Here is an 18,477-nt window from a genome sequence, read left to right on the forward strand (position 1 = left end):
GTTCTTGGTCCTGGTCCTGACATCGCGAGGAGACCTCAGGCAATAATAAACTATTTCCTTGTTTTGGAAAGGGTGGCCACATCCCAGGGGTCAGCTCAAAGGCTGTGCCGCTCCGTCCCATAGGAATACCAGCTCCTGTCTGTCTCGGGATGTCCCACAGTTGGTGGTGGCATCACCTCGGCAGCGTGGGGTCATGTGAGGTGGGATTTACCCCAAAGCAACTGGCGGATGCTGCTAAGGACGGAGGATGGGGGAGGCACTTTTGTCCTAGAGAAGTGGCTGTTGGCCTTTTGCCAGCACAAGACAGGGGCTCTACAGCTTAGAAAAAAGAAAGAAAGGAAAGGATACCCTGGCCCTGCTGCCTTTCCTGACTGATTGGTGTGGTCTTGGAGGTGTTTGTTTGGACCCCTAGCCACAAAAGAGAATGCTTGCCAAAAGAAAGTTAGAAGGGTCCTCCAGGGAGGTGCTATGAAGACAATACCCCCAGACGAGTAAGGAGGCAAGAAAGAGAAAGAGGAGTTTGGGCAGAGGAAACAGCATATGCAAAGGCCCAGGGGTGGCTCTTGATGGCCAGCACAGCATTTTCCCATCTGTGGTCCTGAACACCTGCCGCAGAGGTAGCTACCCGGCCTGCTGAAGTTACATGCAGACTTTATTGGCGGGGGATTCGGGAGTCTGTTTGCTACTCATGGGCAGAGGGTCCCTGCAGAGGAGGATCCAAGGCAATTAGTGTGGCTAAGACCAGAGGCAGAGAAGCTGAAGAAGAAGAAGGGACCTCCCCTGGGATGGTGTCGGCAGCAGGTAGAGCTCGGCAGGTCAAGTGCTTGCCGTCCCAGTGTGAGGACCAGCGTTCATATCCCTAGAGCCCCTATAAAAGCTGGGCTTTTATGAATGGGCATGGAGCCATTTGTAATCCCTAGCGATGTGATGGGTCCCCCCCAGAGCAAGCTGGCTAGCTAGGCCAGGGAAATCGGCAAGTTCTGGGTTCGAATGAGAGACTCCGCTTCAGTAGATAAGGTGGGGAGTAATAAAGGAAGACCACCCAGCATTGACCCTTGGCCACTCCGTGTACCCACACATACAGGCACTCACAGACATGCAAGCAGGCATACTCACACGACACCACACTCACACACACACTAATGACACGAATAAAAAATGAGGTTTACGTTCAGCGTGTGGGTGTGGGGCGCGAGGTTTGCAGACTGACCCGTGGCAGATGCTGAGCTGGAGGACACGCTTAAGAGGAAGGTGGCCTAGGTTACGTTTTCTGAGAACATGGGTGAGTCAACAGTAAGTTTAGGTAGCGGAGGGATGTTCTGGGGATTTCCCTTCCAGCACTACCCCTCTCCTGCTGCTGGGTGAGACAGGCTGCAGAGCCTCCATCATGAGGGACCGGTCATGATGAAGGCGTGAGGCAGATACAATAGGTTGCTCTTCCTCCCACGCAGGCTGGCCTTGGCTCCCCGCGGAGCGCAGCTGAGCCTTTGGAAGTCCTCTAGAGTTGGGGGTCCCAGCTGATGGCACGACTCCCCCCCCCAGGCCTGGTTCTGCCGAGTTGTTTCCTTTTGGTCCATTGGTCAGTCCCTCCCAGTGTCCTCCAGGCCTCCGCACCACTCCCGGTGAGCACACAATGTTCCACACTCAAAGAACAGACAGCCTGACCCAGGTTAGCGTGGCTGTCTGGAACATCACCGAGCAGAGCCAAGAGGCCTTGAAAATCCACTCCTCGACCCCAGCAGAGGCAAACAGAGGGAGCTGGAGTGCCGAGCACGGGGGAGCAGATGAGGTCTGAGCCCACGGGGATACGCAGGCCCCACCTCACAGACCGCATGCGGCTTCCGCCCACTGTGGAGTTCACAGGTTTCCAGAAGCCAGTGATTGCTTTCCCCCAGCAAAGCCAAATCGTGTTTATTGAGCGCCCTCAGTGGGCTGCGCTCAACCCTAGCTCCCGGCAGGTGCAAAATGAATTCAGGCCTTCCCCGAGTCTGTTCTCAAATTCTGCACATAGCCCTGGGGCTACCACGTGGAACGCCAGTGCGAGGCCCAGCCCTCTACACCAAAGTATGTATGTGTTTGCTTCTCTTTGGGGACGTGGCGCACGTGTGACAGGTTTGAGAGGGACCTAAGCAAGTAGCTCTTTCTTTTTCTTTATTTCCTTTTTTCTTTTTGTAAGCACTAATTTTTTTCTTCTTTTGTGTGTTTGATTGTTTGTTGCCGGAAGGCTCGTGTGGCCAGAGAATGACTTAAAAGAGTCGTTCTAACCTGTCACCTTGCAGGGTCTAAGTAAGGATTGAACTAGGTTGTCAGGCTTAGTTACAAGCTCCCGCTACCTGCTGTGCTCAGTCGTGTGGAAGCCCTGGCATTTGTTGGTGTCCGCCTCCCTAGGGCTGAGCTCCTTGAGTCTGGGGATGTTTCAGAAGTGCCCTGGTTGAGGGAAAGGTAGTGTCCACTAGGATAGGAAAAAAGATAAGCTTTTGGAGTTCAGGCGAGGAACGTGTCCGTGGCAGGAAGAGGAAATCAAAGGGGACTCCCTGGAGGAGAAACCGGCGGTCTTGGAAACTTAACTTTTTGGTGGTACCTTAGCTCCTAGAGCAGAGGGCAGGCTCCAGATCTGGCTGCTCAGACTCAGAGGCTGTGACGTTGAGAGATATCACTTAGCCCCGTGGAGTCTGACTCCCATGCCCCTGGAAGATTGTATCTGTGAGAGTCTGTGTGAAACCCGGTGCCCGGCAGCGTGGACACCAGCCCCAGATCCTGTTGCTGCTGTCGCCATGTCTGAGGATGCTGTCCCAGGAATTGAGGGGAGCTTTGGAAGGGGCTTTATCAGGTCAGGGCTCCGACAAGTCCTGCTGCAAAGAAGTTCAAGAAAGCAGTGTTTGATCTCACGTTTTCTAAGCAACTGTGGCCCAAAAGCCCAATTCCTCAGTCACCACCCTATGACACCTAGCACAAGTATTAGAAACCTCCAGGCAGTTGGAGATGCCAGAATGTAGAGGGGGGCTCCAAAAGGACCCCTGGGGAGTCCAGGCCCACCAGAATGTGGGTCTTGGGACCCATGGACATGGACTATTCGCTCCCAGGAGAAGGGTGGACGCTGTGTTTTCACACCTGGCTGGGCAGGCAATGAAATGGGCCCTGAAGGGCATGGTGGCATCAAGGTGAGAGGGGCAGCTTCACCTTAGAGAACAAGTGGAGCAGGACTGGATCGCTCAAGTGTCACAGGTATGTCAGGAAAGATCCAGGGGGGGTGTTGGTACGGGTGTACCAGTGATAGGAGACTGTCACAGTGGGGGGTGGCTTTGGTCTGGGTGCACCAGCAGCAGGTGGCTGTCAGAGCGTGAGGTGGCATTGGTCTAGGTGCGCCAGGGCTAGATGACTGTCACAGTGAGGTGGCATTGGTCTAGGTGCACCAGTGCTAGATGACTGTCACAGTGAGGGGTGGCATTGGTCTAGGTGCACCAGTGCTAGATGACTGTCACAGTGGGGGGTAGCATTGGTCTAGGTGCACCAGTGCTAGATGACTGTCACAGTGAGGGGTGGCATTGGTCTAGGTGCGCCAGTGCTAGATGACTGTCACAGTGAGGGGTAGCATTGGTCTGGGTGCGCCAGTGCTAGATGACTGTCACAGTGAGGGGTAGCATTGGTCTAGGTGCGCCAGTGCTAGATGACTGTCACAGTGAGGGGTAGCATTGGTCTAGGTGCGCCAGTGCTAGATGACTGTCACAGTGAGGGGTAGCATTGGTCTAGGTGCGCCAGTGCTAGATGACTGTCACAGTGAGGGGTAGCATTGGTCTGGGTGCACCAGTGCTAGATGACTGTCACAGTGAGGGGTAGCATTGGTCTAGGTGCACCAGGGCTAGATGACTGTCACAGTGAGGGGTAGCATTGGTCTAGGTGCGCCAGTGCTAGATGACTGTCACAGTGAGGGGTAGCATTGGTCTAGGTGCGCCAGTGCTAGATGACTGTCACAGTGAGGGGTAGCATTGGTCTAGGTGCGCCAGTGCTAGATGACTGTCACAGTGAGGGGTAGCATTGGTCTAGGTGCACCAGTGCTAGATGACTGTCACAGTGAGGGGTGGCATTGGTCTAGGTGCACCAGTGCTAGATGACTGTCACAGTGAGGGGTAGCATTGGTCTAGGTGCGCCAGTGCTAGATGACTGTCACAGTGAGGGGTGGCATTGGTCTAGGTGCACCAGTGCTAGATGACTGTCACAGTGAGGGGTAGCATTGGTCTAGGTGCGCCAGTGCTAGATGACTGTCACAGTGAGGGGTAGCATTGGTCTGGCTGCACCAGCACGAGGTGGCCGTCACAGGTGAATGCCCATTTGTTGATCAGGTGTATGTTGAGTGCCCGCTGTGCTAAGCTGTGATGGGTTATGGAGATGGCAGACCGCTCTGGACTCCAGATTCAGTGTTCCTCTTCCCGAGCTGTGCACACCCGTTCCACTTCTTCAGTCCTAATGGACTTCATGACAGCTCTACATCTGTGGTCCTTTTCCAGGGCTTTTAGAGCAACCTGAAGCTCCCCTGAGCTGATGCATGAACGCTCAGGAAATCTGGGCTTGTGTCACCAATGGCCTCTGGTTTTCAGTTTCCTTTGCTGAGACGGGGACTGACTATGTGGCCTAGACCAGCCTTAAACTTGCGGGTATCCTCCTGCCTCAGCATCCCGAGGATAGACGTTCATTCATCTCTGCTCAGTGCTGGGCTTTCTGGTCGCCAAGGTTGACCCCTGCCCACACTTGACGTCTCTCTTCTCCCTCTCCAGCCGCGACAACTCCCCCAGTCTGAAGGAGATCCGGAACGGCTGCCAGCAACCATGCGACCGGAAGCCCACCTTACCTCTGCGCCTGCTGCACCCCAGCCCCGACCTGGTGTCTCAGGAAGCCACACTGTCGGAGCCACGGCTCAAGTCGGTGGTTGTGGCCTCCAGCGAGGTCCACGTGGAGGTGGAGCGCACCAGCACTGCCAAGCCAGCGCTGACAGCCAGCACGGGCAACGACAGTGAGCCCAACCTCATCGACTGCCTCATGGTGAGCCCAGCATGTGGCACCATGAGCATCGAGCTGGGCCCCCAGGCCGGCCGCACACTTGGCTGCCACGTGGAGATCCTCAAGCTGCTGTGAGTACCCCGGAACCCGCCCCGCTGCCATGGGGATGGCAGTGGCCGGGAGTCTGGTCCTGCTGCCAGCCTGAGTCCTATAGGGGTGGCTGTGGCCGAGAAGCCTGTGTTAGCAACAAGAGTGTTCCGATACTAAGGCAGGAGGATGGCTGCAAGTTCAAGGGCTACCTGGGTTATATAGTGAGTACCAGGTCAACATGAGCTACTGAGTGAGACTCTATTTCAAAAACAAAGCAAAAAGTCAAGTGTATCTGCGAGTGTGGCGGGGGGGGGGGGGGGGGGGAGTCCTCCAGCATCTCCAGCATCCTGTGGTGTTACCGGTCTCCTAGCATCTGTTTGTTCTCGGTCCTACTCACACTGTGTGAGTTTCCAGCCACCTGACTCGTAAACCAGAATGGGAAAGGTGGGAGGGGAAAGCCCATTGGGGTATTCTGTCCACCTGACTTGTAAACCAGAATGCGGGGTGCGGGAGGGCACGACAGGGTTTTTTGTGCTCCCAGATAAGGACTGTGGTGTCTAAAGCTGAATGTGTATACATGTGTGTATAATACATGGTTAGTTAGCCCGAGGACTCCTGCGGTTGAGGGAGAATGTGACGGCAGCAGTCACCTGTCTATACTTCCTGTTGTCCTTAAGAGGACTAGAGGGCTCTTCAAAATCAGCGCCCACCTCTTTGTGTCCCCTCAGCTGAGGCCGAGGGAGGGTACAACTCAATGTATTGATCCTACAGCCAAAGGAAGAAACTTCCAAAATGCCTTCAGAGCACCAAGAACCGAGCTCAGATCCAGGTTTCATAGGGCAGAGAGGAGTCTCGTTTCTTTCCTGGCCAAAGCCACAGCACTCTGAGCCTCCCCAGGCTCTTGGCTGTGGGCTCCTCTGAGCTACCCTCATGGCAGCAGCCTTCCAGGTCAGAGCTGGCTGCCTTGGGCTGTCTCCCGTGGGCCCCAGGCACCTTACCATGTGGGTAATTCACCCCCCCACCGGGAGCGTACAGGCCTGAAAGGCCTCTCACCACTGACAGACGTTACCTCCTTTACAAACGTTCGTGAATGAGTGTTCTGCTCCATCCGCTTGACCAGAACTCCTGTTCTGCTGCAACTCCGGGGCATGGGCCAGGGGTCAGGGGCCATGCCCAGGCCTGGAACAGTCTGATAAAGCCAAGAAGGGTCACACTAGAATGAGACCAAGTTTCCAAACTTTGTCAACCAGGCTGGCTCCTAGATCTGTGGTCTGCAGGCCCTCAGACTTGCCGGATCTCAATAATCCCATGCGGTTCAGAGGGCTTCAGTGTGTCTTGTGTCAAGGAAAGCAGGTTTAGGTCCTACGGAGCTGGGTGCGTGTTCCCCCGGTGCTACTTTCTAATCTGTGACACGAACTTGTCATCCGACCTCCCTGAGTTGAGCCCTCCAGCCAGCCCATGATGGCATAGTGTGAGCATGGGAGGTGATAGCTGTAGCCCTCCAGCCAGCCCATGATGGCATAGTGTGAGCATGGGAGGTGATAACTGTAGCCCTCCAGCCAGCCCATGATGGCATAGTGTGAGCATGGGAGGTGATAGCTGTAGCCCTCCAGCCAGCCCATGATGTCATAGTGTGAGCATGGGAGGTGATAACTGTAGCCCTCCAGCCAGCCCATGATGTCATAGTGTGAGCATGGGAGGTGATAACTGTAGCCCTCCAGCCAGCCCATGATGGCATAGTGTGAACAACACACGTAGAGTTTCACCCACTATAGGGGAGTCACCGCAACTGGTGATTGTAGCATAGCGGTGTTTCCTGTCCTAGGATAGAGTTGGGATAAGGCACAGTTATAATTTCTTGACAGCTTAGGAAACAAACACTGTGGCACTCAGTACGCTTGAGGGTGGCAAAAAGCCGGTGTCTAATAGACACGGATTTATCTGTTGAGTAACCTGAGACGGTGCTCCTGGCTCCTCTGGGCCTCAGGTTGCTTCTCTTGCCCTCTACGTGGAGGGCTGCTGTGAGGTGTCAGTAATGGGGTGTTTTCTCCATTGTCCCATGGTTCTTGGTGAGAGTGAACATTTGGCTCAATCCAGATGAGAGGTAAAGAAGGGAAGAAGATAGAGCCAGGAGGGGTGGTGCAGGCCTTTAGTCCCAGTGCTCAGGAGGCAGAGGCAGGCTGATCTCTGAGTTCGAGGCCAGCCTGGTCTACATAGTGAGTGAAAACAAACCAAGAAGGGAAGGTGATATGGTGTGGAATGGAAGTGGCCCTTTGGACATTGTGAGGGTGAGGAAAGCCACACTCAGAACTCTGGGTGTACCACTGGCCACGGGGAATAGGGGTTAGTATGGCCAGCCAGGCAGTGCTTTATTTTTTACCTGTTACCACAAGCTCTCCAAGGTATGCTCTGGCATCACTGGAATGTGACACCTCTGAAAAGCCACCACAAGCCTCCCCTGGCAACCCTTGAAGAAGGGACCATACTCCAAAGACACATCATGATTGACCTGCTTTGGGCCAGCCTGGAGTAGTCTGAGTTGGCCAAGACCAGGCCTGGGGTCTTCAGTAAGGAGAGCTCAGAGCTTTTTCAGGGTCTCCATCCATCCATCCATCCATCCATCCATCCATCCATCCATCCGTATAAGCACTAATCAGTCAGCCCATCCATCCATCCATCCATCCATCCATCCATCCATCCATCCATCCGTATAAGCACTAATCAGTCAGCCCATCCATCCATCCATCCATCCATCCATCCATCCATCCATCCATCCATCCATCCAAGCACTAATCCACATATTCTTGAAGCATTTGTTGCCCGTCGATGGTAAGCCAGGGTCTGTGCTTGAAGACAAAGGTCCCAGCTGTCTATCTCTCAGAGTATGAGGAGCACCACGTGCCCAAAGGAGTGACCTGAAGAGCAGGGTAGTGGGGTGCTGTTGTAATATGGGCGGCGGGGCTGCGTCCCCAACACCCCAGCCGCCTGCTCGGCTATCTTATGCCCCGAAATAATTACACAGACACTGTATTCATTTAAACACTGCTTGGCCCTTAGCTCTATCTAGCCTCTTCTAGGCTAACTCTCACACCTGGACTAGCCCATTTCTTATCATCTGTATGGCACCGGTCTTACCGGGAAGATTCTAGTTCAGAGTCCATCCTGGGTCGGAGCTTCATAGCGTGAGTCTTCCCTGGAGCAGGTAGCATGGCGTCTCTCTCTGAGGTGTCTGCTCCGGAGAGGAGAGCTGTCGAGTCTGCGCTCACTTCCTCTTCCTCCCAGCGTTCTGTTCTGTTTACTCCACCCACCTAAGGGTGGGCCTATCCAATGGGCCTAGCAGTTTCTTTATTGCTTAGCCAATGAAATCAACAGATTGATATATGACACTCCCACATCAGGGTGCAGTATAGAAACCACGGACTCACGTGTGACCATGGCAGTGAGACACACTTCCATCCAGGCAGAAAGAGCAGCCTAGGTGAAAGGAGATGATGCCCCTGATTCTGAGGCCCCCAGGAGCCCCATGTCCACTCCCTCAACCACATTCTGACTTACGTGTTTAAATCTCCTTAGGGTTCTCTGATAGCCTTTTCTTTTTTTAAAAGATTTATTTATTCATTATGTATACAATTTCTGCCTCCATGTATACCCACACACCAGAGGAGGGCGCCAGATCTCATTACAGATGGTTTGGAGCCACCATGTGGTTGCTGGGAATTGAACTCAGGACCTCTGGAAGAGCAGTCAGTGCTCTTAACCTCTGAGCCACCTCTCCAGTCCTCTGATAGCCTTTCTACACAGAACAGATCTTAACTGTTTCTATGTATGAATAGTATACATGTGTGGTGTGCGCATGTATCTCACATGTACACGTGAAGTCAAGAAGACGACATTCAGCGTCCTACTCTGTCACTCTCTGCCTTGTTCCCTGAGACAGGGTCTCACTAAATCTGGAGCTAGGCGGGCAGGTAGCAAGCCCCCGTGATCCTGCCCACCTCAGCAATAGGATGACAGGCGTGTGCTTTTGACATGGTGCTGCGTTTCAAACTCAGGACCTCATGCTTACACAGCAAGCTCTCTTGCCTACTAAGCCATTCCCCTCCCAAGCTTCCAAATTTTATTTTGTAAACTTTTTTTTTAATGTGCTTTGGTGTTTTGCCTGCATGTATGTCTGTGTGAGGGTGTCAGATTTTGGAGTCACACACAGTTGTGAACTGCAGTGTGGGTGCAGAAATTGAACCCAGGTCCTCTAGAAGAGCAGTCAGTGCTCTTAACCACTGAGTCATCTCTCCGGCCCCTGTAAAACTTTTTTTTTTAATAGAAAAAAAAGACCCAACAAGTGTAGCTTTCTCCTGCAGGTATGACCTGGTCACCTTCTAGTGAGGCGCTGGACTGCCTAGTAGGCAGAACATAGACAGGAGCCAGGAACAGAGCAGTTTCAAGGCTCAGTTCTGACCTGAGACCAAGGCTGAGATGCCTATGCTCCAGCATTTGTGTTTCTAAAGCGATGACAGTGACCCCCACCTGACCAGGAAGATTCTAGGAGGGCCTCAGAAGAAAGTGTGTGGTACACAGTGGACGCGACATAGGAAGTCACATTTCGATGTGCTGACCATGGGTCCATATAGTTAAGGGTGGCGGGGATCTCATCATAGGAAGGCAAGCTCATTGCATAAATAAGTGACCCCCGCCCCCGCCCGCAACACACACACCCAGAAAGGAACCAGGGAGAGCAGGCATTCCAGCATACATTCCTGGGGCCTCTGAGCTCTGAGACCGTCGATTGGCACAGCCCACAGGCCTAGCAGCCTCCAGCACACAGTCCAACAGGCTATCATGCCCCTCACCTCCTACTGCCGAACCCAGACATCTCTTTCCCCCACCTCTTGTGGGTGTCGCAGAGATGAAGTGATCAAATCTGAGCCCTGTGCGGGGGCACAGTACGTGCCTAGGTGTCAGCCATATCACTGTTATGACTTTATCTAACACTACCAGACCCTTCTGGCAATTCTTTTCCATGTTGTCCATCTGGGCCTTTCCTTAGAGCCTTCCAGGGTGTGATCTGGGTCCTGAAGGCATTTCTCGTGGGTTCATTCAGAGGCCGGTAGGGCGGGAATAGTCCAGAGCCAAGGGTTATCTGAGCTGTGCTTTGTTAGAAGGAAGCATTTGTTCTGGGGCTGAAAAACAGCAGGCTGTGTTTCTATGGGAAGCCCAGACACGGGTGGGCAGGTTATCGGCAGTGTAAAAAAAATCAAGAAGGGCGAACCAGACGTGACCACGTTGGTAGTGAGTGCGCTTGCCTCGCTTTCAGCGTCCTGGTGTCCACTCTTACCACTGCACAAACCAACACACGGTAAAGCATGCCTGAAATTCTAGGTGGACGCAGGAGAACCAGGTCATCCTCAGCGACATAGCAAGTCCAGGACTAGCCTGGGCTACATGAGATACCTATCTCAAAATCAAAACCAATAGATTGAATGGGATTGGAAGATCAAGAAGGAGTGGGGGCGGGGGATGGACCATGTGGGAAGCTCATTAGTGGAGGTGATGGCAGGAAACCTGAATTCTGAATGTCAAAGAAGACCGAGAATAAGACTCTAAGCCCGGGGCCAGCTATCCACCCAGCCACTGAAAAGATGAGATTCGTGCCATGAAAACAGACTACCTTGAGGTTCGCTCTTCAGCTGCCGAATGCATGTGTGCATTCAATTCAAATACCACGGCATACCTGTGGAGGTCAGGGGACATTGTGCAGGGGTTAGTTTTCTTCTTCAAACATGTGAATTCTGGGGCTCAAACATGAACTCGGGTTGTCAGGCTTGGGGACAAAGCACGTTTACCCACAGAGCCGTCTCACTGGCCTTGAGACCCTGTCTAAAAAGAAAGAAGTTTCTGGTAGATGAGGACAGTGCCTCAAACTGGTTGGTTGGTTGGTTGGTTGGTTGGTTAGTTGGTTTTCTCGAATTGGTCTATAGGCTTCCCTTTGGATCTGTCAGCCAGCAATGGGAGACACATTTGAACTACTGTGACCTCATCACAGGCCGTGTGGCTATAACTACAGTGTCTTCTTCTTAGTTCTGAGGAGACAGGTGAAGGTGTGGCGGGCTAGCCTGCCCTGGTTCCCTTTCTCTGAGTTCTTGGGGGGCTTTTCTCTGTACATACTTCTCATGTCAATCAGATTGGGTTATTGTTCAACCTAGAGGCCCTCTGTCTCTCCAGATGTCACATTCTGAGGTCTTAAGGTCTGGGGCATCAACATGGATTTAGGGATTAAAGACCTAGATCAGTCCCTCACCCTTGGTGATAGCTCAAAAGGGCAATGAACTAAGACAGGAAAGTCTCAGTTCTGAACAAGGGGGATATGCGATCCTGGGGAGCTAGATAGTCGCCCCTTGGTTCTTGTATGAGTCTGGAATGTTCTTTATTGATTCATGCTGTGCTGTGGACACTGTCCAGGAAGTAGGTGGGGCAGCATCCACGTTGTGTGATAACACCAGATACTTGCCGTCTTACGGTCATGCAGGATTGCTTGTGGAAAACCTCCCTGAGGCCACTCCTCACCGACTTCCTCTCTCATCCTAGGTCTGACTATGATGATTGGAGGCCATCTCTGGCCAGCTTGCTTCAGCCCATTCCATTCCCCAAAGAGTAAGTCCCACCACGCCCTGTCTGAATGGGAGGGGGTGGTGTCGGTTCCAGAGGCTCACAGTGTTACAGAGCGGAGCTGGGGCCCACAGCCAAGACATGGAGATGTGGCCTGACTTTGTGGGCCTCTGAAACACCGAGAATGTGGTCAGAATAGTCTCAGCCTTCGTGGTTGCAACATAGGGAACCCTTAGACTCAGAGGAGGTCAGAGCTATCTTTACCATGCCTAACCTATGGTCGCTTTAACAGGTTTTAATTATGCACCAAGTGCGAACAATAATACCCTCCCTCCCTGGGGGACAGTAAAACTCCACAGTTGATATATTACCATGTCAGGCATGGTAGCACATGCCTGTAAATCAGTGGTTCTCAACCTTCCTAACGCTGCAACCCTTTAATACAGTTCCTCATGTTGCGGTGACTCCCAACCATAAAATTAAATCTTGTATTAACCGTAGTTTTGCTACTGTTATAAATTGTAATATAAATATCTGATATGCAGGATATCTGCTATTCGATATCTGTCAGTCACTCCCAATGGGGTTGCGACCCATAGGTTGATAACCATTGTTATAGTTACAGTTCCAGGCTAGTGTGAGCTACCCAGCAAAACCCTGCCTGCCAAAGAAGGGAGGGAAGGCTGGAGAGCACCTAGCACGTGCGGTGCTCGGAGGTCAATCTCTAGCACCAACAAAGAGAGGAAAATGCACACATAAGAGCATTTCTGGACTCTGCAGGGGAAGGCTAGCTACACTCACTGTGCCTTAATGCCCACCGTTAGCTCACAGCACACTCTGAATGTGCCAGAAATGGATGCACCCTCTGCCTCTCTTTCACCACCCTCCTCCTAACAGGAAGTGCATCATGGGAAACAGTTGGGTGATGGTGGGTCACAGCCTGCCCAGAGCTTCAGCTGAGCCACTGGCTTCACATGCCTGCGGGCCTGTTTTGACAGGATTGGAAGCTGCTGGGCCTTGGGAGGCACTTGGGGCTCTCTGCAGAGCCCATTAGCGAGCCTGTGTTTGTGAATGTAGCTCCTAGGAGGGGGACATTACACCCAGTAATTGCCCCATTTGCTGGCCCCGCTAGCTCCCTCAGGGCCCCCAAGAATGGAGACCGGAGAAATCCAACTCCTTAGAGCCTCCTCTCTCTGTGGCATCATTGGCTGCAGCAGCTGTCCCCACAGGCCCTAGGACTCGCTTGACAGTGGCCCATGATGCAATTCACTTGGAAGAATGGTCCCTGATTGCCTGGCAATGTGCGCTGGTAATTAGTGCAGCCTTACCTTAATTGTGGAACAATTAGCAAACACACCTGGGTCCCTGGAGCCCGCATGTGCCTTCACGTTCGTGCACCCCCGCACCCGGTTAGCGCCTCTGCAGTTGACTGGTGTGGACCTGGTGTTTGTTGGCTGTGGGGACACTGGGGGCTCAGCCTATTCACGTAACTGTGATCCTCACCTTGTCACAGGGAGGGACAAGATAGCCACATTTTTTTGTCAATGTCCTCTATGTTCTTCTAATCAGAGCTACAGTCTCGATGTCCCTGGAGGGTGTGTTGAGCATTGTGCATCAGACGCCTAACTGTCTTGTCTCTTTGGTTTTGGTACAGAGCTCTCGCGCATGAGAAGTTCACCAAGTGAGTATGCCAGAGAAGCCACCCCGCCTTCTCCTGCTTCGAGTGCCCCCTGCTCTGGGTCACTGTCACACCCCTGCCACCGCCAGCCTCCCTCTGCCCATTCTTGGGGTCACATGCACTGTGGGAGGCTGCAGAGGGACCTCCCGCACAGTCTCCTATGACTCACATCCAGTCCCTGCTAGGAAATGTCCAGTGTGCCTTGACTTTCTTCCACCCTCCCCCAACCCCACGTCCACACGTCCACTCAGGCCTGCAAATGACCCATCCCTCTTCCTTCCAGGGAACTGAAGTATGTGATTCAGAGGTTTGCAGAGGATCCAAGACAGGAAGTAAGCCTTTTTTTTCTTCCTTTTTTTCTACAGTAGGGCCTGGTCTTGTGTGTAATCATCCAGGTGTGGCCTTAGACAGTCACTTTGGCTATTCAGACGGTAGCAAGCAGTATCTCCATGGAGACTCACTGTCTGTTTTTGGACGGTGACAGACCTATCTGTGCACAAATGACTTGGTAGCCTTGGGCCTCACCCTCGAGTTGACGATCAGTCCCGACTTAAAATCTGTTCTGAGGAGTTGGAGGGAGGGCATAATGAGCAGGTGTGTGTGTGTGCACGCGTGTGCGTGCACATGTGCACCGTGGGTATAGGTGTGACGTCCTTGTACCTACTCACCGCTCTGGGAAGGGACAGGAGGGCTGTTCTTTGGCCTCTAATATTGTCCCCAGTCTAGACAGAGACCCTTCAGTAGAGAAAGACAGACAGGCAGATAAGGGGGTGAGGACCTCACAGAAGAGAATCTCAGGGCTGGAGAAAGCTTGAGATTCTTAGGACAGGCCTAGAGGGAAGACTGGCCACGGAAGAAAGGTGAGAAGTGGGCCAGAAGAAGGCAAACACCCCAAGCCTAAGGTTAGTTGATAAACCCCAGACAGGGAGGGGCAGAGAGGGCAGAGACCAAAGCAGAAGAGAGAGGAAGTGGCCCACCCAAAGGAAAACACAGAAAAAAACAGGGAGACAGGGCCTGTTCGGGGCCGCTCTGCCCTGGGAGGCCACAGCCCTGTCTCCCTCAGAGCTTTCCTCAGCTAAGTCGGCCTCGTGGCTGTTCTAAGAAGCTGAGGACACATGGCTGGACTTCCCCGAAGGTCTGTGGGACTTAGTCGGAGGTCAATGGTTGTGGGGCTAAAGGAAGTTCGTGTCCTTCCTGACTGCCTGGCTTGTTGATGCCATTCACGTTTCCTTTGTACCTGTTTCAATCTGACCGTGTGTCTGTCCTCTGCCCACAGGTCCACTCGTGCCTGCTGAGTGTGCGGGCCGGCAAGGATGGCTGGTTCCAGCTCTACAGCCCTGGAGGGGTGGCCTGCGACGATGATGGGGAGCTGTTTGCCAGCATGGTACGTGGGGTCCCCGCAGGAAGCTGCTGGTGGGCGTTGGGCTTCTTCCATCCTGAGTTGCACAGCAGCCAACCGTGTGGCCTGCCTGCAAGTCTTCTGGCCAGCACAGTGCCAGCCACGAAGAGGGAGGGGGCCGAAGGGGGAGTGTCACGCATTCCTACTTACCTGAGCCAAGATCCTGATGCACCCCCAGCCTGTCACCTGCTCTGGGAAGTGAGGACCTTCACTGTCCCTCCCTTTTACAATCCAGGCAGCTGAGGGTCCAAGATCACTCTTGGTTGTCATGGTGATTTTCTGTGCAAGGGACAGATGCAGCTTGTCACGAGGTACTGACTGAAGTGCCACCTGCTCAGCCAGTCCTCACAATGGGGGACTTGGAAGCCAGACTCAGGGTGCTCATCACCACCCTAGGTAAAGGGATTGAGGTCACTGAGTCAGCCACTGCATCCACAGTGGCTTCTGGTGCTTTCTTACCATAGCATAGTGGTTCTCAACCTTCCTAATACTGTGACCCTTTAATATAGTTCCTCATGTTGTGGTGACCCCCAACCATAGTTATTTTGTTCCTACTTCGTAACTGTAATTTTATGAATCTTAATGTAAATATTTTATATGTGTTCCCCCCCCCCCCATGAAAAGGTCATTCAGCATCCCCCAAAGGGGTCACAACCCACAGTTGAGAACCAATGTCACAGAATCACCCTTGGGCCGCAACAGAGGTCCAGAGAGGTCCAGTGGCTCTTTTGACAGGACTTGTTGGCACGCCCTTTTCTAGGCCAAGCTACTAGCTAGAGGTAGTGGCTTCTTCTGTAGCAAAGGGACTCAGGCTGCTCTTTCCCCAGGACAGAAGTTCTGCCCAAGTGGCCAGTGACCTCAGTCACTGTTGACACACCCAACTCCATTCACAGATCCCATAGCCTTCTGGGGTCATGTGATGTGCAGAAAATGCAGGCGTCAGCTAGACCTGGGCCTTAGGTCACTGCCCAGTTTTCCACCAGCTGACCTTGTGTGCTGACTCACCTGTCTGGGCTCCAGCTTCCTCATATGTAAAAACAAGACAAAGAGATGTCCCGGAGCATCAGAGCAATTATGTGTTGTGGCAGGCGTGAGATAGTCACTGAGCCACCAGGACTCCGAGACCCCTGAGCCTGCTCAGGCTATTCCTGTCTTTACTAGAGACTGATAGAGACTAATTTGCAGGGTAGACAGTCACCACAGTGAATTTGGACAAGATCTGTGCAATGACGATAAATAATCATATCCTCTGAGACACCACTTCAAGGGGTCTATTTTTAAGCTGGGAGGTGGTGGCGCACGCCTTTAATCCCAGCACTCGGGAGGCAGGGGCAGGAAGATCTCTGTGAGTTCGAGGCCAGCCTGGTCTACAGAGCAAGTTCCAGGACAGGCTCCAAAGCTACAGAGAAACCCCCGTCTCTAAAAACAAAAAAAAAAGAGAGGGGGTCTAATTTAGGTCTTTTTCCTTATGAATCTGCTCCAAACCCCTCCCTGCTGCTCTGGACCTACCTGCTTTCTAAGCGTGTCCCATGTACCTATAAACATGCCCAATTGCCTACTTGTCACGTCTGGCTTCCCCTGATATCACAGCTTTACCGTTGGCAGTGATCGGTGTCTCCCCCACCCCTTCCTGCAGAGACTCAGTGTGAGAGAGGACACGGGGAGTCAGCTCCCGCACAAGTGATTTCATGTGTACGCCAGAGTTGTTAACGATGGGCCAGAAGAATATATAGACAGGGAAGGAAGCAGGCACCCGTGGGGATAGAAATGTTTCCATGGAGACACATGGCGAGAAGTGGTTCCTGGGTTAGGCTGCCGTTTCCAGAAGGCCCTTGCTATTGTATGAAGTTGCAGGATGTTTGGTCTCTCTGTTGACAGCTCAGGGAGCCCTTGCTCTTGTGACCTCACCTCTAACTAAATACAAGCAACACCCCCTCCAGCGTATCTCAGGAGAGAGCAGGCTTTGCTGGGTGGGTGATCTCTCAAAGCATCTTTTAGTAGTGCAGAAAAAGCAGGGCACAGGACAGCCTAGCTGCCACCTGACTCTGGCCCGTTGTTCTCCCGCCTAGCAAGAACTGCCTAGAAATTTCTACCTGGTACCCTCAATGCTAAGAATTCACAGGACCCAATACAGCAGCCCCCAGCAAGAGCTGGGGGGGGAGGGGCTTCTTTTTTTTCCCTGTAGTAAAGTAGATAGAATTGTGTTACCATCCTATGCAGAAACATTCCAACATTAGGGTTCGCGGCTCTGCTACCACCAGCACCACCCGCCTCTGGAACACGTGGCCTACAGCTTCACCTCTGCCCGTTCATGCTAGCTCTGCACCCCTGGACAGCTCCAGTGACCACTGTCTCATCTGTCTGGGTGACTGCGCCTGCTGCCTGCACCCTGTCCCAGTGTCGTCTCCTATGTGTCCAGTGTTAAACGTGTCCTCAGTCACTATTCTCCTTGGGAGAAGGTTTCCGTCCATAGGGATGGCTTGACAGTCATGGGAGATCAGGCTGTTGGCACAAGCAGGGAGGTTCCCCACCTGTCCCTGCCCACAGAGGCTGGCACTGAGGGTCACGGACGGCACTGCGGTGGTACCCCAGTTGCTTCACCTCGGTCTTCTTGCCTCCCAGGTGCACATCCTCATGGGCTCTTGTTACAAGACCAAAAAGTTTCTGCTCTCGCTGGCGGAAAACAAGCTGGGCCCCTGCATGCTCCTGGCACTGAGAGGGAACCAGACCATGGCGGAGGTGAGGTCCTGGCCCGGGTGTCCTCACACGGGGTCCATATGAGGAGCAGGCAGGGTGGGCAAGGCAGGTGTGGCTGCAGCCTCTTGAGCGTGCGGCTGCCCTTCTCAGGCCGCTGCTGGTTCATTCACCGTGTCGATCACAGCCATCTCCAGGTTTCTGCTCTGATTACCTATTACTACATAGCAACCGTCTCCTCTTGAAGCACAGAACCGTTAACAGACAAAGGGGTAGCTAGGCTTGCCTGAGTTGTTCTCCTTTAGAGTTTCCAGAGGTTGCCATAGGGGTTAAAGCCCGTGGCATCCTTTGCAAGCCTTTTTTTCTCAGTCCCTCAGAAGTTGGCAGCCCCAGCTTGTCTGCTTTGTGTGGCTTTAGGAGCATTGCTCAGTTTCCAAGAGGACAAGCCCGGGGCCCAACTGTTCCTCCTCGGTCTCCTCTTCCCCACTACTCCACGAGGTCCCCCAAAGCCAGACACTAACAGAACGTCTGTCCCATGGACAACAGTTTATAAGAGCTGTCAGAATTGGGGAACGCATCCTTGCCACATTCTACCCTCTAGAAAGTAGTCACCAAGCCGCCCATCAGTCCAGGGGATGCGAACACAAAAGAATTTACTGGCCCATGGGGGAAAGCCTACATTTCCCTGGAGGTAGGGTTGAAACGTTAACCCGGGGGCAAAGACAGAGTACTCTGAACGTGGGGGAGTAGCGTACGCCAAGGTCCTGTGGCAGGCCACTCCCTGACACAGCCTCCTGACTCCTGCAGATCCTGTGCCTGATGCTGGAATACAACATCATCGACAACAATGACACCCAGTTGCAGATCATCTCCACGCTGGAGAGCACAGACGTGGGCAAGCGCATGTACGAGCAGCTGTGCGACCGACAGCGGGAGCTGAAGGAGCTGGTAAGTCCTTGCCGCTGCCCGCTGTTCCCAAAACACGGGGTGGCCCCCTGTGACTGCTTCTCCACACCCA

At 53.2% G+C, this 18,477-nt stretch overlaps 1 protein-coding gene across 2 annotated transcripts in view; it reads left to right on the top strand.

Moving 5' to 3' along the window:
* Cmip (c-Maf inducing protein) overlaps window positions 1–18,477 on the top strand; it is a 194,947-nt gene that overhangs the window by 168,283 nt on the left and 8,187 nt on the right. For both annotated transcript variants that reach the window (XM_075977419.1, XM_075977420.1), the window contains 7 exons: window positions 4,773–5,126; window positions 11,668–11,733; window positions 13,343–13,369; window positions 13,650–13,698; window positions 14,643–14,750; window positions 17,388–17,504; window positions 18,267–18,407. In XM_075977419.1, the coding sequence (XP_075833534.1) occupies window positions 4,773–5,126; window positions 11,668–11,733; window positions 13,343–13,369; window positions 13,650–13,698; window positions 14,643–14,750; window positions 17,388–17,504; window positions 18,267–18,407 (862 nt within the window). The remainder of the gene's footprint in view (window positions 1–4,772; window positions 5,127–11,667; window positions 11,734–13,342; window positions 13,370–13,649; window positions 13,699–14,642; window positions 14,751–17,387; window positions 17,505–18,266; window positions 18,408–18,477) is intronic.

Source organism: Microtus pennsylvanicus, chromosome 6, assembly GCF_037038515.1.
Source record: "Microtus pennsylvanicus isolate mMicPen1 chromosome 6, mMicPen1.hap1, whole genome shotgun sequence".
Lineage (NCBI taxonomy): Eukaryota > Metazoa > Chordata > Mammalia > Rodentia > Cricetidae > Microtus > Microtus pennsylvanicus.